The 22,240-nt window shown below is 52.8% G+C and overlaps 1 protein-coding gene across 3 annotated transcripts in view; it reads left to right on the top strand.

Annotated features, from left to right (window-relative positions):
• Positions 1-22,240, top strand: part of CDH23 (cadherin related 23) — a 441,841-nt gene that overhangs the window by 162,051 nt on the left and 257,550 nt on the right. For all 3 annotated transcript variants that reach the window (XR_014828081.1, XM_084997262.1, XM_084997263.1), the window contains exons 7-9: positions 9,745-9,939; positions 13,947-14,075; positions 21,304-21,382. Coding sequence is in view for 2 of the 3 variants with exons in the window: in XM_084997262.1 (XP_084853388.1) it covers positions 9,745-9,939; positions 13,947-14,075; positions 21,304-21,382 (403 nt within the window). In the remaining variant the exon portion in view is untranslated. The remainder of the gene's footprint in view (positions 1-9,744; positions 9,940-13,946; positions 14,076-21,303; positions 21,383-22,240) is intronic.

Below are 22,240 nucleotides of genomic sequence, written 5' to 3' on the forward strand. Positions count from 1 at the left end.
TTGATTTTTAAATTCCGTTTGTATTTTTCTTGGCAACATTCACCCTGGAGCATCAGGGAGCCAGTCTAGACTGGCTGCACTCTGGCTTCCTTGCTGGTCTAGAGGTTGAATGGCTAAAGAGCCCTGATAGGGGGGTAGGCATGGGGGGGAGAGGGGAGACACCCTAGAGTATCTTTGTCTCTCTCCTAAATTAGACCTGATGTTACATGGGTTCCCTGTTATCTTTCTTGGTTTATGCCCTCATTTTAATGAAGTATACCCCCATTAATTTCCTGAAAACAAATCCATGTGAAGTTTTGTGTTTTTTCACTTTGAAAACTGTTTGTTTCTACACATTTATGTGTTGATAGTTTGGCTGGGTATAGAACTCTAGAATGAAAACAGTTTTCTTCAAAATGTGTAGTCATTTTTCCTTTGTGTCCTGGCTGTTAAGAACATTGATGCCATTTTGATTCTTGATCCTTTGAATGTGGCCTTTTCTTTTCTCTCTGAAATTCTCTAGGTTTAAAAAAAAATACTCAGTGTCTTGAAACTTCTTAGTTTTTTGCTTCAGTGTGGGGCTTTATTCTGAGCACATAGTGGTCTCTTTCCATTTGGAATCATGTCTTTCAGGTCTGGAAGTTTTCTTGTGTTACTTCTTATTTAATTTCCTCCCCTTCATTTGCTCTGTTTCATCTCTCTGGACTCCTATTATTTGGGTGTTGAATCTTCTGAACTATTTTAGTTTTCTTACTTTTCTTCCCCATTTTCCATTTCTTTGGGTTTTGTCCTACTTTTGGAGAAATGTCTTTTGGAGAAATGTCTTTATCTTCCAACGCTTCTGTTGAATTTTTAATTTCTACTAGCTCTTTCTTCTTCTTGAAAAATTATTTCAAAAATGCTGTCTTGTGTTGTCTCTCTAAGCATGTTAAAGATACTTATTTTTGTTACTCCTTTTTACTGTTTTCCTCTCTCTGTCTTTCACATTAGAGGCTCTTCTCAAATGTTTAGTGACCCCTAGTTGCCTGTTCATATTTAAGAGTGAGTTCACATTTAGCTACATAGCAACTTGCTGTGTATATTAGGACATGGTAGGGAAGGGGGTTACTTATTAAACAATGGGCTTCACTATGGGATGACTAGGTGAAGACCTGGCTACTTCTTTGCAGGAACTTCAACATGTTAATATTTATATCTTCTCTTGGGGCAATTTTCCCATCTCCCACCAAGCTGTCAGTCTTCAGGAGGCTGAATGGTTAAAGAAGACTGATTGGAGATGGAAGTGGAGCAGAGATGCAGTTTCTCGCTTAACCTCCCTGTTTTCAATGCCTTGTCCAGTTCCCAGACCGAGTCCAGAGCCCAACTAACCCAGCCCCTCCAGAAAGCAAACCTCCTACCTTCTGTAAGAGTTGAGGAAAGTATCTGTGAATCTTACCACTCTTCTTAAAGATCTGGAGCTGGTCTTCCTACTTTTGAGCATTGTCTCACGTTTCCAGTTCCTGTGTTTTTCCAAGACTCTGAGATGCTGGCCTAAGTTTCAGCTTTCTCCTCTCTCCTGAGGCAAGTTTCCAATTCCATCTGTTTCAAGGATTTGGTTGACACCTCTCATCTGTTGGCACTTTGTCTCCTGTTCTTTTTGCCCTTATGGATTTATGTATTTTTAGATTCCATATTGTCATTTTGGTGAGGGTGTTGAGACAAAAGAAAAAAAAAAAAACGAAAATCAATGGATGTGTTCAATCTGCCATGTTTAACGGGAAGTCCTAGTTTTGTTAAACTGTTTATTGAATGCTTTCTATGAGCAAGTGACAAGGCTAAGACTTCAGAAGTGGCCAAGGTAAATGACAAAGAGGAAGGGAGGATTTGAGGAATGTTAAAGGAAGAATTGGCAGGCCCTAGTGATTGATGAGGAATGAAAGGTAAAAGAAAGGGCCACATCCAAGATCACCCCAGCAGGTGAAGACACTGGCAGGAAGTCAGGATGGGCATTAGGTAAGCATGTTCCTGGGATTCAGAACAGGCAGTACACAGCTAGAGGCTGAGAAAGAGCAGAGGCAGAGATGGGACAGTGCTGAGCTACCTCCACGGAGATATAGAACAGCTGGGGTGGCCAGCCCAGCCCAGGGAAAGTACTTGAGCCATGTCAGGGTGTGTGGGAATTGCAGCCTAGCCCTTTGGAGCTCCTTCTGCCCACAGAGGTAGCACCTTCACAGTTTTCCTGGCCCTCAGAGCAGACCCAGCACCTTTTCAGAGTCCAGTGCACAACATTGAGAGAGAGCAGACACTGGTCTCCAGAAAGATGTTGTAAGGAGATCTCTTCTAGGCTCCTCTGCAGAGAGAGCACATGCGTGCATGTGTGGGTGTGTGCACACTCAGTGTGCCCTCTCCCCAACCACAATGGGGCCACCTGAGGCTTCTCCAAGGCCTGGTGGGCAACTGTCTCTCCTGGTTCTTCTCCCTACACCATTTCTGTCCTTGGACTCTGCTCTCAGCCGGTGCCCATACATGCCTTCTTGTCTATTTGAGAAAGAAATACAGCCCATATCTCCCACATACCCCATTTCCCAAACTTCAGTCCTCCTCAGGCACTCTTTGCAGGCCCCTGGCTCCAGAGTTATGAGCGAAAAGGTGCCTCTCTGGCATTCAGTGGAAACCAAGGTACAGGCACCTCCACTTTGCGCTGGTGCCCCCTTGTCAGAAAGGTCTTTTCTTCTGATTTTAATTCATCTTGTCACAGTGGGAGCTAATTTCCTTATCCCCAGTGAAAGCATGCAATTTTTGAGATACGTTCTTCCTTCTGAAATTCTCTTTGGGCTACAGCTCCCCACCAACCCAACAACCTGAATCTCCCATCTTTGGCTCCTCTGTCGTCCCCAGCCCTTCCATAGGAAAAAATGAATCAGCCCTATTTGATCAGGGGCCTTAAGCCCACTCTCCACCCTCATCTCCAGGGTCCCCAAGGCCTGGGGACACAGAGGTGACCTGAATTTGAATCCTGCTCCCACCACTACAAGCTGTGTGACTTTGGACAAGTTGCTTCATTTCTCTGAGCTTCTATTTCCTCCATCTGGGAAAAGGATGTAAGGAGATAAGATGTATAAAAATGCTGACGGATGGAGGGTTGAATCCCCCTCCCACCCCCACCTCAGGGACCAGCAGCCCAGCCTCTGAGCCACCAGCTCCATCCATGAAGGTCCGTTCCCAGCTCAGATCCACTGAGGTGCCCGCACCTTGTCAGAACTCCATCTGTCAGGAATTTATTACTAATGCATTTTATAACAGGCTTTATAATAAGATATTAAAGACTGTGGCAGCATCTAGCAAGCATTCCATAAATATTAATAACGCCTTTAGAGATGGCACCTACGGTAGAAACGGTCGGGCTTGTTCTGAGGTTTGGTTGAGGGTTGAGAATAAATCTGATGGGTGGAGAAGGGGGAGAAACGCCACGGAGATGAGAGGCGACAGCATGCTTTTTACTTTCCCCGATCTTCCCTTCTCTTGCGGCTTTGAATTTTTACACCTCTTTTGTTCACAACTTTTCCTCTGTAATATCTCTCTTGCTCTGTTAAGTTTCTCTCTCCTCTCTCCCCAGCTTTCTTCCCTCTCTCTTCTCCAGCAAACCTTCTCCCGCCTCATCCCCATCTCCCTGTGGTCCCCCGTTCTGCCCCTTTCGCCACCACCCCGTCCTATCTTCCTGTGTCCCCTGTGGTCTTCCCTCCGCCCTCCCCCTCCTCTCCCTCCGCCTTTCTTTACACTCCCTCCACCTCTGCTTGCCCTGCCCTCTGCTCTGCCTCTCTGTCTGGCCTTCTTCCTCCCTCGCTGCCCTTGCAGCCCCCACCCGTTCATTCCAGTGAGCACCCCGAGCCACCACCTCTGTAGAAGCCCAGAGCGTAATGTGACTCACACTGCGTGTGAGGAGTGAGCGATTTATCATTATTATTAACGAACAAGATCCCGTGCACAGTAGAACTTTGCCAGAGTCTATTCCCTTGTCACCCCAGGAGTAGCAATAAGATTTATTTGTCTCTGAATTGCACAGGGTGGCCCATTTACAGCAGGTCCATCAGAAGTGATGTGGAGCTTAAATGGGAGATGGAAGAGGCAGGGACCTGCCCTGTCTGTGACCTGCAATGGAGTGGGCCCCTCGCTGGGAGGGACAACCTGGCAGGTGCCAGGGGTTTGCAGGAGGTGATGCCTCAACAGGCTCCCCGGCCCCTGGGAGTATTGGGTGGCATATTGGGGCAACTTTCCCTTGAAATCGCCCAGAAGCTGTGAGGGGGTAGACAGGACTGGGCAGAGATGCCGTGAAGGAGGGGGCTCTGGAAGCAGAGCGGGGACAGAGAAGTGGGCTGAGAGGCCTGTCCCAGGAACAGGCGCAGTCACAACCCATAGGGCCTTTCCTCCAAAGACTAGATGCTCCTTTCTAGCAAAAGGTAGACCCAGAGACACTTCCATTTATTTATTTATTTATTTATTTATTTATTTTGCTTTTTAGGGCCACACTGAGACATATGGAAGTTCCTAGGCCAGGGGTCCAAGCAGAGCTACAGCTGCCGGCCACAGGCACAGCCACAGCAATGCCAGATCTGAGCCGCATCTGTGATCTACACCACAGCTCATGGCAATCCCAGATCCTTAACCCATTGGGCAAGGCTCAGTATCGAACCCACATCCTCATGTATAGCAGTCGGGTTCATGATTGCTGAGCCAAACAGGAACTTCCCAGAACCACTTTCCACAATGAATGTGTGGGGAGAAATTGCCCCAGGATGGAGCTGTCCCACCCCCAGCTGACAAGGGCCTTTTGGCTCTGCCTCCGTAGCCCAGGCCCCGAACTCCAAGACCAGGCCAAAGAGGCGCCTTCTCCCTGGTCTCCTGTCTCCAGGTGGGCAGAGCCTGGCTCTGTGGGTATCTCTTCTCCAGGCCGGTCCTGGCTGATTCTGTCAATCCCGCAGTCAAGTTGTCCCCTGCCCGCCCCTGCCACCTCATATGCACACTGATCATTGCAATGACCTGAGTGGATTTGCATGTTAAAAGTATCTGGGGACACTTAAAAAGAAGAGGGAACCAGCCTCTATTCATCCAGGCTGCTTTCTTCTCCCCATATTACCTCTCATGCCCTCAGGAGCCAGGAGCACTGGTCATGAACTTTGCTTTCTGAAGCCCAGCTGTGGACGTCAAAGGGGCCAGATCCCAGCAGCTGAGGGGCAGGGTGAGCCTGGGGCACAGCTGTGGGAATGAGGAGGCCTTGCCCCTGGCTGGATGTGTCCTGGGAATGCCAGGGGGAGCAAGGAGCTGATGCCCATGCAGTGTGATCAAGGGGAACCCACGGAAAGGACAGCACAGACTGTCTCAGCACCATAGCCAGGGACAAGGAAGGGAGGGACAGACAGGGCTGGTAAGGCCAGGGCAGGGGAGGCCCTCAGAGCCCCCTGTCTTTGCTTTCCTACCTCACCATGCTCCATTCTCGCTACAGATGAGCTTCTTCTGCTACCCTGTAAGTGTGGCTTCTGTGTGACTTTTGGCCTGTCATGGTGCCCACGCCGTCCCTAACCAGGTGGCAAGAATTTTTTTTCAGGTCCCCATAGAAAATTGATTGAACTTCCGAGGCCCCATCTGATTGGGCTGCTTGAGTCAGGTGATTCCCCCTGGACCAGTCACGTGTGGTCTGGGTCTGAAGTCCCTTGGTACAAACATGGCCCCCTAGATCCATCCCTTTGAGCAGAGCTGTGGGTATAAAGAGCATCTCTACTTGGAAGGAGGGCAGGCAGGGAGGCAGTGGTTGGTGTCTCTGGTGGGGTGAGAAAAGCACTTGTATAGGAGTCCAGGCATTCGATTTCTAGTCCCAGTTCTGTCATTAACCACATCCCCCTTACTTTTCCCATCTATAAAACAGGAAGGCTGGGATGGATCATCTCCAGTGTTCCTTCCAGCTCCTGCACTCAAGCCACCCCTGAGTGATGTGTGCGCAAGCCTGGCTTCCATGCTCAGGAGCTTTCTTGGCTTCCACTCCCTCCCCAGCTTCAGATCTCCCCTCTCCTCTCACACGCTCCACATCCACTTCACAGTGTCTTCAGCGGTTCTCCTATCCTGACTCTGTATTCAGCAGCCATGGATCAAGAAACAGAGATGGTCTGTTTCTGTATTTTGAAATGCCTGTTTGTCTAAGTTTATGATGAAGAGATTGATTGGCTGTTTACACTGTTTCTAATACCTCCCTTAAATAGGGCTCATCTGTGATGGTATTTTGTTACCACAATAATCATTGCAGTGGCCCTTTATTGAGTATTGCTTGATATTGCCATGTGCCTGGCTCAACAAGAGGCTTTTCATGTTTTTCACACTGTATCTCATATAATTCTTTCTCACAACCCTGGAAGGGAGGTGCTGTCAACAACTTCATTTTTATATTTGCCTTTACATGGGGAAACTGAGGCCCAAAGAGTGAATTGAACGGGATTTGTCCAAGGCCTCCAGCCAATAAGTGGAAAGACTTGGACTCAGACTTAGAGGCTCTGACTCAGCACCCATGCTCTGAGCCACTAAGTTGTCCTGCCTACAGAATACTTGTAAAGCCACATGCACTTGGCCCTGGGTGTAGACCCGTGCGCACATCGGCATGTTTTGGTGAAACAGCAGCTGGTGCTCAAAGATGCCCTCAGGGAGGCGCTGAGAGCTCCCATGCACCCCATTTCCCCAAGAGAGCATGGTGCCTAGGACCTGAAATGCGGAAAGTCGGCATTCTTTCCTCTCCAACAGCTTCTCCCTTCTAAGTATATGAATGGCTCTTTGCCTGGCCTATTTAAAACCTTGTCTAAGTTAAGCAGAAATGAAATGGGTTTTCACTGCAGGGCATGAAACATAATCCAAGAAGGTCAGACTCAGGACCATCCCTTCTTTTCCCCTTTTCCTGTCTTCTTGGATCTTGCTCTTAAATCCTCTGGTCAGATGCCCAGAGAGCCCTGGACCACTCGGTGTGGATGAGTGAAATGTCCTCTCCTCCCCGAGGCAGGGGGTAGAGAGTTGACATTCTCACAGGAGCCGTCCCTCTCCTCTGGGCACTGGCTCCATGTGGGATGTGCTGTCAAGTGCTATGTAGCTGCTCCCCCGCACCTCCCGGGACTGGCCGCTCTGAAATCGGAACATGTCCATTGTTCTCCTGCAGGAACTACAGGCTCTGATGGCATGTTTTGTTCTGGAGCTCGAGGCTGACTCTGGCCCTCATGTGTCATATGTCCATGTTGGACCTAGAGAGGGGGAGAGGGAGAGAGAGAGAGCTATAGGGTAGCTGAGCATCTCATAAAGGTCTCCTCCAGACCAGTGCCACTGCAGTAGCACGTTGGGTGGAAGCTGGCTTCAGTGAGCCCAGTGCTCAAGGAGTTCAGTTTCCAGGGCTTTGCACGTGGTGGTCCAGGGGAGGTCCTTGCAGAGTACCTGTGTCCATCAGGATCTCCCAGAAACAGTTCATCTCAGATAGTCCCAATAAAGGCAATTCAGTGATGACAACTTCCAGAAGGGTTGCGGGGCTAGGGGGACATTACGGGATGTTGAGGCTCCAGAGACTAGCAGTGCTGGGAAGCTCCTGGGGCTGAAGAGGCAAGGGGAGGGGCTGGAGCCCACCCCCCAAGAGCTGGGGCCAGGGAGGAAGGATAGCTGGACTGGAGCTGGAGGGATGGGGGAAATCATATTGCAGCTCTTTCTCCTCCTGCCTCCTCCCCAAACTCTGAGCTCCTACCAGCACCTCCTACTGACAGAAGCCAGCCAGCAAGGGAGCCCGGGCTGGGACTGCAGTCCATTGAGGCCACCTGGGCTGGGCAGTAGGCGGGGGAGATCATGGCAGAGCAGGGTACTCAGTGGGTCTGGGGGTCGCAGGCAGGGTGTCATTAATAGTCATAGTGTGTCTTGATGCCTCCCTGCCCTACACTGGAGAGGGTTCTTGTCTGCCCTCCTCTAGAAGGCATTCAGACACTAACATCGCAAACTGCCGTCTTCTAAGCGCTTATCATATTCTGGGAGGTGTACACTCCTGAGCTCGTGTACTCTTTCATCTAACCCTATGGGATACTGTTCACTTCACAGTACAGGGCAGGGATTAAGGATCAGAGAGATTAAGTAACCAGCCCAAAGATTCACAGTAAACCTCAGGTTCCGACAGAGGTGTGTTCATCGCTGAAATGCAAGCACTTGTCAGCGCATCTGATTCTCTTTTGGAGGGAAAGTGAGCATGTGTTTTCCAGGCCGCTGAGCTGGGCAGGGCAGACCTAGCAAAGGCAGAGCAGGTTCAGAAGCCTAGAAATGTGAGGGAGCCTGCCAAGTTGGAGAAGTACAAACAGCTCTGCCTCCCAGGAAATAGTAAACTGATAAAGACAGATACTACTCGTGATCTGAGCCCAAAAGCCAGGAAGCGGTAATTGTCAGGAAATTAAGTGTGAAGGAGGAGGCAGGGCCAGACCATGAGGTCCTGTGTCCCACGCAGAGGGGAGAAATGTTTTGAGTAGAGCTTGAGATCACAGGCTTGGGCAAGTTGCTTAACCTCTCTGAGCCTCAACTTCCTTTTCAAAAATGAGATTGTAATTACCACCTAGAAAGCTACTTGTTACGGAGCTGACAGGTGGAGCCCACACACAGCCACGGCACAGCAGGTGAGTCCTCCCTGTCTCTGGGAAGAGCCTCACCAGGTTGCTGATCTCCAGATATGTCCAGAGCTCACTAAGCTGGGAAAAATTGGACTCACCCAACATTTTGCAGGCATGGCTTACATGTCAGGTGTTCCAGTGGGCGCGGCAGTGATGAGAGCTGACAGTTGGGCAGAGGATGCCAACAGAATAGAATGTGCTAAGTGCCATCATAGACATTTGCTCATGTCTCGTAAAGGATATTTGTTAGTCACCTGCCATGTGCTAGGCACCGTGCTGTGCAAGGCAGATGGAGCCCTACGGCTTCCATGGGGCACAGGTGCTACAAGGGGAAGCAGGCACCGAGCAGGGAATTACAGAAGAAATGTGGGTGATGAAAATTTCAGGGTGCTCTAGGGCCCTGAATATGAACAGAGGCAAGGGTTGGAGGCATGGTAGGGGCTGACCTGCCTTAAGGGTCTGGAAAGCCTCTATGAGGAAGTTACATTTAACTGGAAGCCCCAGGTCAGAAGCAGGCAGGGCTCTCTACACAGTGTATAGCAAAGGAATCCTGGAAGGCTCCCAGGAGGTGGTGACATTTGAACAGGTTTTATGGTCCTCTCTGGTTACAGGCTGCCATGGCCCAGGGATGGCCTGTGGATGCCCCACCCTCAGACAAACAAGGTCATCCCTGTGGGTCAGACAAAGCCCCCAGACCCTCTGCCACATCGCATATCTTATACTTCCCATCTCCCTGCCCTTGGAACCTCCCAACACACAGACTCCCAGGCGCCCTCGAACAGCTCATGCCTGAGGCTTGGGCAGCCAGGGGGCACCTGACAGAGGAAGTGAAACTGCCAAGAAACAGGGGTTTGGGGACCAGAAGGCCTTCATCCGGAACTCCAGGACGAGCAGATCATTTTTGGAACTGGTGCTGTTACAGCTACCAGGAGGCCATCAAAAAATGAAAAAAAAAATAGATATTGCATTTTAAATTCTTCAGAACCCTCTTAGAATAAAAATGACAAAGCCGCAGGTCTGGTTGGCTAGAGGGACGTGGTTAATGGGCTTCGGGGGAATAGTCACTGACGGAGGCAGCTGCTCCGAGCTCCAGCTCACCCTTTTATTTGCTTTGCTTCACCTGCAGAACACACCGGTGGGGACCCCTATCTTCATCGTGAACGCCACGGACCCCGACCTGGGTGCTGGTGGCAGCGTCCTCTACTCCTTCCAGCCCCCCTCGCAGTTCTTTGCCATCGACAGTGCACGTGGCATTGTCACAGTGACCCGGGAGCTGGACTACGAGACCACGCAGGCCTACCAGCTCACGGTCAACGCCACGGTGAGTCACAGCACCCCCCGCCCCCCGCAACCAGATGTCTGTCCCTCCCACCCTCAAAGAGAGCACAGAACATCCACCTCATTCCCTGCTAGTCAAGGCTTATAATAGTGATGCCAGTGACCATCATCCTCATCATAACAGCTGGGGAGTTCCTGGTGTGGCTCAGTAGTTAAGGACCCGACCATTGTCTCTGGGAGGATGTGGGTTCGATCCCTGGCCCCACTCAGTGGGTTAAAGGACTGGTGTTGCTGCAAGCTACAGCAAAGGTCCCAGCTGTGACTCGGATCTGGTGTTGCTGTGGCTGCGGTGCAGGCCGGCAGCTGCAGCTCCAATGTGACCCCTAGCCCAGAACTTTCATAATTCACAGGTGTGGCCATAAAAAGAAAAAGAAAATAACAACAGTTGATATTACTGAAGCTTCCTGCTGTGTCCCTTGAATGGACTGTCTCCATTAAACCTCATAACAACCCCATGTCATAAATATTAAGGTGCTCATTTCACAGATGTGGAAACTGAGGCATAGGAGCAATTTATTGACTTGACATTTGGACTGCTGGGTGACTGGTAACCCCACAGGGCATTCCTAGCGCAGGGTGTCCTCTCAGTCTCTGGGACACAGGACGGAGGTGTCAACCCAGCCGTGTCCTGACACCACCCAACATGTAGGAGCCAGAGGGGCCAGGCATCCTGATCACTGGTCTAGAGTGGTGATGCTTACATAGAAGGGAGCACCCATCTCCAACGTACTGGGGGCTGGGAATTCCAGATGAGTTAGTCGGGAGAGGGAGGTGGGGGAGAAATGACTATCCCATTTTATGGTGACACTGTTGAGACTCACAAGCTGATGAGTAGTGGATGGCAAGAAACCAAACCCAGGTCCCATGGCCAGGAGTCTCTGAGTCTCCAGAACAGCACAGCTGCTTGGGCTCTGTCACCAGCTGTCATCAATGTCAGGCCACACCCTGAGTAGAGTCCTTCCCCTACATCCCCCTTCTCCCTGCTTCTGGCTTCTGCCTCCAGGCACACATGGAGCCTCTAGCTGGCATCAGGGCAAGAGCAGGCCTGTTGTCCCTTAGACTTCTGTTTACAAAGCTCAGGTCAACAGTGAAACAAATCATAGGAGTCCCTCTTGACCCTGAGGACCCATTAGCCTGACACTGGCATCTACCACCTGGCCCCATGGCACTGCAGCAGGGCTGCCAGCAGCATTAGAGACTCCACTTGGCAGGTCACAGAGCACAGTTTGAAGGAAGAGGTTCTCCCAGGATTGGACAAGATTCCAAGAGGCCCCAAGAATCAAGAAGTGCAGACTTTTTCTTTGCACCTGATCCACGGCCCCCGGGGAGACCACTTCAGTTGACGCCCACATTCTTACCTTCTCCCCTGGTTAACTGTGAGCCACTTAACCAGGGGAGGACTGTGTGCTGCTATTTGTAAAACTGCCTTCTGGGATCAAGGGGACCTGCAAGAGGAGTTCCCCTTGTGGCTTAGTGGGTTAAGAACCTGACTAGTATCCATGAGGATGCAGCTTTGATCTCTGGCTTCTCTCAGTGGGTTAAGGATCCCATGTTGGGTCACAGACACGGCTCGGATCTGGCATTACAGTGGCTGTGGTGTAGGCTGGCAGCTGCAGCTCTGATTCATCCTCTAGCCTGGGAAACTCCATATGCTGCAGGTGTGGCCCTAAAAAAGAAAAAAAGAATAAATGAATAAACAAACAAATAAGGGGACCTGCAAGACCAGAATCCACTTTTTGTCTACACCTGTATCCATCTTCACTCCCTTGTGCCCCTCCCACCACTCTCCATTTGCACACACCTGGGCCCAGAAATGCAGAGATGCTTGCTCTCTTTCTCACTATGAACTTGTCTCCCAGGGGTAGTTTCCATCTACCATAGAAATGGCTTTGGACCAGTGGGGAAGAGACCAGAGCTGGGCACAGACCAGAATCTGGGTGGCTGGCTTTTAAGAGGCTGGCTCAAGCTGAGGTGGTGAATGCAGTTAAATTGTCGTTGATCTTCCAGCCTTGAAGGAGTAGAGCAGGAGGGACCCTAGAACTCCCTTAGGTCTTGACTGTTCCCCAACCTGACACACAAGCCCCCTCAGGGCTGGCGCTGTTCCCTGCACCACTGGGCATTTTCCCAAGGAGATTTTCCCTTGGAGCATCTCAGGGAGCCACTAACGGGTAGGTAGCTGGTGGGCAAGTGTGAGGACTCCCCTGGAAACAAGCTACTGAGAACTGTAGATGCCAGAGTGACAGCTGGAAGTCTGGCCAGGTTCCTGCCTGGTCAGATGTGCCCGCTGCCATCCCCTTTCCTCAACCACAAAGCAAGCCCAGGATGGGCTGGATGGATGCGTCTGTGGCAGGAGCAGGACTGCAGCTGCAGGTGTGAGACTGGGAGGGCAGGTATCAGGCTGGACAGAGCTAGCTGCCCACAGAAGCCTGGTAATAGCAAATCAGAGCCACTTGCATCCCTGGCCCAAGAGGTCAAGGGACTTCACCCTCTAGCCCTGCCTGCCTGGTGGAGATTCCTGGCCCTGGCTGAGAGTTCTCACCATGAGTGGTCCCTGCGCCTGGGCTGTGGGTCCCCTTGTCATAGAAGCCGAGAGTCCATCTCCACTGTGGATCTTCTGCCCAACTCCTCCTGCCTCCAGACTCTCCCCTCCCTTGCTGCGCCCATGACACATCCCCGAAGCTGCTCTGCCCTCTCCTTTGCTGCCCCCCGAGGACTCTCGGGAGCAACCAGCCCCTCCTTCCTCCCCAAGGCTCTGCACTCTCTGGAGGGCAGGGGCAGGCACACAGCTTGCATTGTTCAGGGCACCCCAGACAGACCAAGGCAGATTTCCTCCTTGGACATTCACTCCTCAAATCCCAGACCAGGGAACTTACAAGCCCCAGAGTCCATAGAGGTCACTCCAATGAGTCCTTTCATCTCCCAGAAGTGGAAATTAAGACTTCAGAAGGGAAGGACGCTTATTCAAGGTGACCCAGCAAGTCAGTGACTCGGCTGATGTTAGGGCCCCAGATCAAGATAGGGCAAGGGTTTATGTTGAAGGGACCTGAGTTTGAGTCCTGGCCATACACTTACCAGCTCTGTGACTCAGGGCCAGTTACTTGACCTTTCTGAGTCTCTGTTCCATCTGAATAATGGGGCACATAATACCTGCGAAAGCAAATGAGGTGTCTAGCATGGTGCCTGGTATATAACCTGTGGTTAGCGTGAGTTTCTCGTCTTGTTGGCTGTTGTTATTCAGCAGCAGCAACTGTTTCAACAGGTTATCACTGCTGAGGGTAATAGGAGGGGGGTCTCTGGTTTCCTCTCTTTCATAGGACCACATTTCCAACTAGAAGGGTCTAAACATTGCCTGCCTGGTCCCATGGCCTGCATGACTTCTTAGGATTCTTTCCCAGAGTCCCCCAAATGTCACATGCCCTGGAGCGCCCCCTACTGGTTCTACCAGAAAAGTTGCTTGACGGTAAACCTAGAGTGCAGAGCAGGGATGCCGATCCCGGAGGAGACCCCTGTGTGGTCAAATGGCCTTTCTTCCAAGGAACCCCCACCCCTCTTTGGATGCGAGGGGGCAGGAAGTGGACATGGAGAGGGCCAGCGGTCCCCTGGCTGAATCCAGAGAAGGAGCCAAGGGCAGCACCATCCTTTTACCCCAAGTCCATCATTCCGCCCACCAGATAACCAGGGTGGTCAGGCCTAGGCCAGGCTGGCAGCAGATGAGGCTCTACCCCAGCCCTGATTTGTGACAGTGGATAAGCCACCTTCCACTGGGCCTTGGGGACACTGTTTGTGTTTTCCTGTACAGGTCAGTGGTCACTGAGGGTTCTTAGCATTTCTGAGCTTCTGTGAGCCGATGCTTTTCCCTGTGGGAGTGTTGGAGCACATATGTGCATGTGTGCACACATGTTTGTGCCCATGGGTGTCGTGTGTGTGTGTCCATGTGTGTGCACATCCACCATCGCTGAACCTGAGGCTGTGTGTTCTTTGTCCTCTAAGGATCAAGACAAGACCAGACCCCTGTCCACCCTGGCCAACTTGGCCATCATCATCACAGACGTCCAGGACATGGACCCCATCTTCATCAACCTGCCTTACAGCACCAACATCTATGAGCATTCTCCTCCGGTAAGACTCTCCCGGCCCTTAGAGACTTCCCTCTGAGCTTCTGGGAGGGATGGGGCCCTGTTTGGTGGGGCAGGCTCCTTGGCATTATGCACTCCACCAAACTCCTATGCATGGCAGTGATGGGTGTCCCAGCACAGTGAAAACTGAGCCCCTCACTGTCTCCCTTCATCCCCAGAGGGCTCTGAGTGCCAAAGTGCAGAGACTGACTAGTGCAAGGGAAGGGGGCAGTTCAGAAGGATTCATGTGAGATGATGGGGATGCCTGTGGAAGATCCAGCCTGGGCTGGAGAGCAGATTTGGACCCGGCCAGGCTCACCAAAACCTCAGTGGGCTGAGCCATGCCTATCATGGGTCCACTGGTCAGTCTGCCTTTCTTGGCCAACCGGTGCTGCTTGAGATGGTGGCCCCTTGCCCTCTGCCCTGCAGGCCCTCTCAGGCTCGGCTCCTCCTTGAGAGCTCACAGCTCCAGCTGCCCCTCCTCACTGCCCAGGTTCTGGGTTTCTCAAGGCTATGTTTTCAAGAGATGCACCTGATTGGCTGTGCTCATGATTTTGTGCCATGTCGCAAGGTCATAGGTTGCCAGCCAGCCTGTACATGGGCTGCCTATGAGCCCGGTGTCCCCTGTGGCCCAAGCAGCCGTGACAGGGGGTCTCGGAGAACAGAGCGTGTCACTGCCATGGGGAAGGGGCTGTGGGTGGGTGGCTTTGCTCAGCCGAGGGCCAAACAGGTGGGGACAGGCATCCCCTGTCCGGCAGCCATCCATGCTTTTGTACAGACTAGGGTAACACACTTGCTTTGTGCTGATGAATCAGAAAAAGACGGCTCCTCCGGGCAGACACAACTCTGGAAGTGAAGCTCGGGGAGTGGCTCTGTGGAAAGAGAACTGTACCCCTCCTTCTGAAGGAACTCAGCATGCTTAGGGGAAGGACACAGCTTTGGGAGCAAAGGGGGTACCCACCTGAACTCGTGGACATTCAGGGCCCTGCCTGCACATCTGCACAGGCCCGCAGCGTCGGGTACAGGTGAGAGGCAGGCTCCCCTGAGCAGCGTGCAAGCTGTGCTCCTGGACCACCACAGACCAGGGAGCCTGCCCCCCAGTTGGGGACCATGGTCTGTCCTCCTCCGAGTACCATGCTTCATCTCCAGGTGTGAGGGGCTAGGCACTTCCTTCTTGGGGCCACCTGAGGGCTGGAGGATCTGACAAGCAAGGTGCCTTTTGGCTTCCTGTCCCCGTCTCCAAAGCTGCTTCAAGAGTAGAAGGGGACATCTGAATGTCTGCACCTTAGCCCTCTCTTTCTGGTCCATGGGCAGCAGGAGCTTGGGTTTTTGAGCCTAAAGGCTGCCTCCACCGAAACCTCTTTGCTAAGCCCACATGTTCTCAGCCCCAACCTTTCAGGTGAGGTGGGCCCTTCCACCTGCCCTGGCCACTAGCTGTCCCCTTTTTATCACTCAGTCCTCCTGCCGGGCTTCCTCACCCTCAGCTTCCCTGCTGAACTGTGAGAGGTGGGGGAGTGGCAGGAATGGGGTCTGCTGTGGGCATAGCACACCATGGGTGCTCAGGAAGTTTTTATGGAATGAATGAATGAACAAATGCCGCAGTCAGACCAGCCCTCTCCCTGTCCTGCCATCCTCATCACCCCTGTGCCTGCTTCCGTCACCAATCCGAAGTCCACCCAGCTGTTGGTTCCCAGATCACTGACCACCTTTTTTTTTTTTGTCCTTTTCCTTTTTCTAGGGCCACTCCCATGGCATATGGAGGTTCCCAGGCTAGGGGTCTAATTGGAGCTGTAGCCACCAGCCTACACCACAGCCACAGCAGCACGGGATCTGAGCCACATCTGCGACCCACACCACAGCTCACGGCAACACTGGATCCCTAACCCCCTGAGCAAGGCCAGGGATTGAACCCGCAATCTCATGGTTCCTAGTCAGATTCGTTAACCACTGCGCCACAACAGGAACTCCTGACCACCTTCTTTAGAATTTTTTTTTTTCCCTGGTTTTATTGTCACCAGCTGGTAGGCATAGCCATCCCTCTCCCCCAACTCTGGTGCAGTTCGCGCTCTCTGTGCTGCCTAACTTACTGCTGAGCTGTAACCACACCCGTAACCTTCAGTGATATGTAAGTGGGTTATTTTGGGGCTCCTGGTCATCGAGGTGCCTGAGTCTTTAGGATCTGGTCTCAAAGCTTCCACAGGCCTCCCAGGGCATGGCACCCAGGGCTGAGTGCAGGGAATACAGGCAAAGCCAAATTGTGGATTGAAGTGGGGCCGTGATGGTGTCCGGGCAGCCAGGGAAACCCAGAGAAGGTCCCTGCACTACTGTGCACTTGCTTGGCGACATCACACAACCTCCAGACTGCATCCTCCTTGGGAAACTGGGGCAGAGGCCGTCTCAGTAGTGCCTCCCAGGGCTGTGGGTGTTAGGGATGGGAGCACCCAGCAGTGCCGTCCTAGCAGACATTAGAACTCGGTGGTCAGGTGTTTGGATTGGGTAGGGGGCGGGGATCCCCACTTCAGCTGCCTCTCCTCAGAGTCTCATTCATCAGCAAGAGGGGCGTGGTGCAAGCATCCTCCGAGACCCCTCAGTGTGTCTTATCTTTCGCCGCATCCCTGTATCGTAGCCAAGGAATACTAAATCACACTATTACTACGCATGTTCCTTTCAGATCTATCAATTTCTGAGTCCTTCCACCCATTCATTCCATTTTTCACTCTTTTACTCATCCTGAAGAAGCTTATTAATCCCCTGCTGTGTGCAGGGCCCTATGCTAAGTAAGCCACACCCTCTCTTTTCCAGATGATTCCAAGGCTCCTCCTAGGATGATCCCTCAGAACAGACAAATGGGGCCACTCCTGCACCCTTTATGCTCGGTCTCTTAGCCTCTGATCCGGTTCTCCCTTAGGTTGAGGGACCTTGATATCTCTTTGCCTGGCCAGGGCTGTCCCTTTGACCCCGCGAGGGCACTAAAGCCCGTGCCTGGGGGGCTCCCAGGGAGCAGACCTGAGTCCCCCTTCTTGGGCTGTGACTGGACTTAGGGGAGCCAGACAAAGAAGTAAGTCTGGGGCTTCGGCCTCTCCCAGCACCCACAGCATCCCCTCCATGTCCACACATCTCTGCCCTTCCTCCGGCCTCCACGCTGGAAAGTTTAGCTCATCTTTTGCATGGCTTCCCATATACCCGAAGCCTGATTTTTCCAGGCTCTAATCAGTTTCCATGCCTTGATCTGGGCCCTCAGTGTCCCTTTACAGTGTGGAACCCTGATTTAATGCAGCCTTTCCCAGACTGGGCCAGGGCTGAGTAGCCCACAGCCTCCTCAGCTCCGCTCCAGGCCCAGGGACCCTGGTGTCCCCCAGCCCCAGCCCTGCCTCTGCTGGCCTGGGGCCTCCACCCAGACCCTCACCCACACCCCCTTGCTCCCCCTCTTTATCTGCGGCTCCCAGCATGTATGCCTCCCTCTATCAGTGTATCAGGCCGGCATGCCTCATCTAAAGTGTATATATTACCTAATAAAATCCTTCTTATTTGGGATTATTGCATCAAATTTTAATTTCCTCACTCGAGCAGCAGCATGTCGGCCTGCCCGTCAGTGAAGGACCGATAGAAGGTGAAAAGAGCGGATAAACTGCACAAATTACTGCCAGCCGATGCCTATCAGCCCTTTGACTGGAATTGACTGGAATTAAGGACTGAGAAATAGGATTTTCTGCCTCAGAATCTGCTGTGGCAGCTCTTGTCGGAAGTCCCCTTCAGCCCCCACCAGCCTCCCCCCGCCCGTCCAAGGACGCCTCCCATTCCCAAAGCAAACTGCATGTCCGCCTTTCAAGTCTTTAATCCTGTCATGGAAATGGGGTGGGGGCAGCTGGGCTGGCTGGGAAGGAGGTGGACGGGCCCCCCCGAGGCTCCAGCTTTCAGCCACTGTCCTGGCCTGCAAATTTGGAAGGAGGCAGCCCCAAAAGGGAGAGACAGTTTCCTTCTAGAGCAGTCCCAGTTGCTGTCAACTCCCGATTTCCCTACTGGTACCCAAGTCTCAGAGGTAGGGCTGCCTGACACCCCTCCCCCAGCCCGTCCCAGCCCTCCGTCTCCCCCAGTCACCTTCCCCGACCCAGTCCCACTCACCACACCTCATAACTTTAAGCAAATCCCCACCCTCAAGCCTCAGTCTCCCCACATGTACCCTCACTGTGAGGGGGCACGAGGGAAGAGTGAAGGAAGCTATGCAGGCGGCCCAGCACATGGCTTGGCGCACAGTAGGTGCTCTATTAATGCTAGCTCTCCCTGTGAGCTCCTAGCTGTTCTCTCTAAGGGATGCCCAGAAAACTCCTTACTTCTCAGGTAGGTACCATCAACCTGGAGTCCCGGGGAGTCTGCATTTGCTGAAATTGTTTGGAACATGACATGTGTGCATTGTCTGGGAAGACGTGTCTTAGTTTTCATCAGATATTCCTGGTGGTTCCAGGCCCCAGTGAATAGTGACAGTCCCTTTAATAGCATTTGATGTGTCCCAGATACTATTTCAAGGGTTTTATGTGTCTCACTTGCTGAGATGTGGGAACCGTTACACCCATTTTATAGATGGGGAAAACTGGGCAGCGAGCGGTGAAGTAGCTCACCCAAAGGATTCAAACCCAGGCAGCCTGACCAGAGTCAAACCCTTAACCCCCTTGCTGTTCTGATCTCCCCACAATAAGGAGTGGGGACTCGCAGGCCTATGTGCCTTTAGGCTCATTTCCCAGCAGGCCTCCTCCTTGCAGTGTGGGTACCTGTAAAGGGAAGAAGCCCTATGGCCAGGTGGGCTTCTAGCCCTTCTGTGCCCACCCACCTGCTCTCTTGGCCACACCCTGGTGCACCCCCAGCTGGGGCCCCTCTCTGGAGCGCCAGCCAGGGAGAGTCTCCCCCAGAAAGGGGCTGAGCCCCATGGCGGGCTCCTCTCCATCCCCCATCTTTGGAAATAAGTTGCAGTATATTGAAAATATAATCACTGAGACTCTGAAACAAGAGCCGTGGGTTCCCAGGAGCCCCCATTCCTCCCCATTAATTCCTTCTCATAACATTTCCAGTCTTTGTGGCTGCACTTGTATTAAAAGCTCAGGGTTTTATTAAAAATGGATTTATTTATCCAAAAAGAGATGAAACCTCAAACTTTGTCAAGAGCCCTTTAAAGCTCACTTCGTGGAAGCTCAGGTGTGGCTCTTCCTGGGGAGAGCCAGCCTCCTTGTCCTCTGGTCCTGGCTCGCCTGCTGGCCCCCTCTGAGCCCCTCCCACCCACGGGGACTCCAGGCTGCCCGGGCAGGGCTGCTCACTGGGGGTGCTCCCAGAGCTCTGAGGACTAAGGGTCCCTTGGCCACCAGCTCCCCTCTTTGCACAAGCCAGCACTGACCCGCTCTCAGTCCTCCTGAGACTCACTGTCCTGGGCCGGACCAGCCCTGACAGCCCTCGTGCACCTGCAGGCATGTAGCTGCCCCTTGAAGCTTATTGTTCAGTGACTCTCTGGAGTGGAGCTTGGGCAGGCACTGGGCTCAGTCAACCTGGCAGGCAAGTCCCTGCCCTCAGCAGACCAGGGGCGGCCAGGGCACCCTCCTGACAGAATGCATGTGGGGCTCAGGTCAGATGGGGCTGTAAAGAGGGACCTGGCCCTGTGGTCAGAAAGCCCTTCCCAGGAGCTGGAGCCTCAGGCCAACATCCTCCACTCTCAGATCCTCCTCCTGGAGCCAAACTTGGCCTCTCCTGTGTAAGGAGTGATCCCCAGGAAAAGTATAGCCCCTGAAAGCATTGCCCCAGGGGGCAATGGGGGAGAGCTATTAGTGTAGAGACCCTTCAAACCTAATGCAGTGCTTCCTGAATGACTTCCCACGGACCCCCGGGTCTGGGGCTGTTAACAGATGTTACATGAAAAGAGTCGGTCTTCAGCTCAGAAGGCAGGGAGAACAAACATTAACAGATTTCTTTACCACTTAACTGCTTCTGGGAGCCCTTACCACACTAATGCCCATTGTGCATTTCCAAGGGCAGGATGGGGGAGGTACATTTTACCATATTTGGCATGAACGGAGGCTTATAAAATGCATGGCACATAGCCACGGCTTCCATAAATGACAGTCGTCATAATTATGGCAACTTGTACAGACGCCGCATCACCTGGCAAGTAAGCAGTTGGAATCAAAGTACCTGAACTTGAATCCTGGCTTCCCATTCACTCCTTGGACCTTGGAAAGGCCACTTCACTCATGGCCCTCAGTTTCCTCATCTGTAGAATGGAGCTCTCTCCTGGGGTAGTTGTGAAGGTGAATGAGTTAGTGCATAGAAAGCATTTGCAGCAGTTCCAGGCACAGAGCGAGGGCCAGAGAAGGGCCTCTACAGCAGCAGGTACTCGGATCCTCAGAACCCACTTCGGGAGATGCTCCTTTAATGGCGTCTTTCTCTGACTTTGTAACAGTCTGTTTCCCCCCAGGAGGTCTAGCTGGAGCTCCTGCCTTGGGGAGGGGGGTCGGGATCTCCCCAGGGGATGGGGACAGGGCTGACCTGCTTTCTAGCAGCCAGGGAAACGGCAGCCTGGGCCAGATCCTCCGGCTGGTGTGAGGGAACCTGGAGAGCAGAGTGAAGGTTGCACTGGGTGAGGGGCGGCTCAGCCGGTGGTGGTGGTGGTGGTGGTGGTGGTTCAGAAGACCGTGGTGGCCTCCAGACTTGTGCTCATCCTGGAGGTGCTCACTTTCAGAATCTATGATGCTTTCATTTATAGAGTGAGTGATCCATGATGTTCTCCTTTACTCGGGCTCTAGTGAAAACAAGGTCCCAGGGTTTTGCGATTATTCATATTAAGAGGGGGCAAACTGAAACCAGAGAGGTACAGCACCCCTCCTGAGATTCACACAGCAATTTGATGGGTGGTGGAGATAGAGACCAGCTCTCTTGTCCCCCTGCTGGATGCTCCTCCATCAGCACTTCTTTGCTGGGTGGTTCATCCGAATGAAGGTAGAACAGGAGGGGAACAGGGAGCAAGGACATCAGCAAGATTGGGCCTCTCCAAAGAACACTGAGGTGAGGCCTTGCCTGGGGGCCTTAGTGTAGGTCTCCGGGACCACGGGGACTGCTGAGCTCTGCACACTCGGCACCTGCTTCCACGGTTCATCACAGGGGGAGGGAAGCTTGGGGGCCAGGACAGCTACAAAGAAGAAGAGCAGCCTGAGCGCTGGGCAGCCAAACTCAGGTCCTTCCTCTCTCCCATCCAGGGCACGACGGTGCGCGTTATCACCGCCATCGACCAGGATAAAGGACGTCCCCGGGGCATTGGCTACACCATCGTCTCAGGTAAGGCCCAGGCTGCCCTGGTCCCCCACCACCACCCAGGAAGAGCCATCCTAGGAGTGTCAGGCTCTGAGGGGCTGAGGAGAGGTCTGTGGGTGTGTGGGACGGTGACATAAGGGGACCTGTCCCCAGGGACTACACTGACCGTAGGCCCTGGACAGGAGATTGACTGGATGAAGGAGGGAGGGACGGGGGGGAGAAGAGGAGTTTGGGATGGAGCTCAAGGTGCCTGGGGCTGCCCAGGTGGTGCTGCGGGCCAGGTGCATGTGCCGCTGGCCAAGATCTCAGGCCTCTGGGCACTTTGGGGCTCAGGGTCCTTGGTGACTCCTTTCTAACCTGTGTCAGTTCTGGGGTTTTCTTTGCTTTTCTTTACTTCCTTGATGAAAAGATGGCAGTTTTTACTTCATTTTGGAACTAATACAGCCATAGCTTTGGCAGATTTCATGCTCTTTTCACATATCTGACCATTTGAAAGCCTTGTCTGGAATGTTACTAGGAGGCACGGAAGCCCCCCCGTCCCACCTGATCTCTTGGTTGAGCAGAATAGTGACTGAATGCAAAGAGGATTCTGGTCGATGGGACTCCTGACCCCATATCCCCACCCAAAGACTAACAAAGCAGCAGCTCCTTGGCTGTCTTGGGAACAGGTGGCTTTGGAACAAGGGAGCTGGTGAGAGGTCCAGCAGAAACTGCTCACCCACACACAGATTCTGTCCTTGTCCTTCCACCCCCCGCCCCCACCCCTACTCCATACATGGCCTCCCTGCCTGGCTTGCTGGTGAGTGAAGGGTCAGCCTGGTGCATCTGGGCAGCCCAGAATGATGGCCAGGAGGATGGTAGGCCACCAGGCCAGTGTCTTCC

This window comes from Sus scrofa, chromosome 14 (assembly GCF_054392235.1).
Source record: "Sus scrofa isolate SSC_HxYL_T2T_F1_AM1 chromosome 14, Sscrofa_HxYL_maternal_Yorkshire_Landrace_v2.0, whole genome shotgun sequence".
In the NCBI taxonomy this organism is placed as follows: domain Eukaryota; kingdom Metazoa; phylum Chordata; class Mammalia; order Artiodactyla; family Suidae; genus Sus; species Sus scrofa.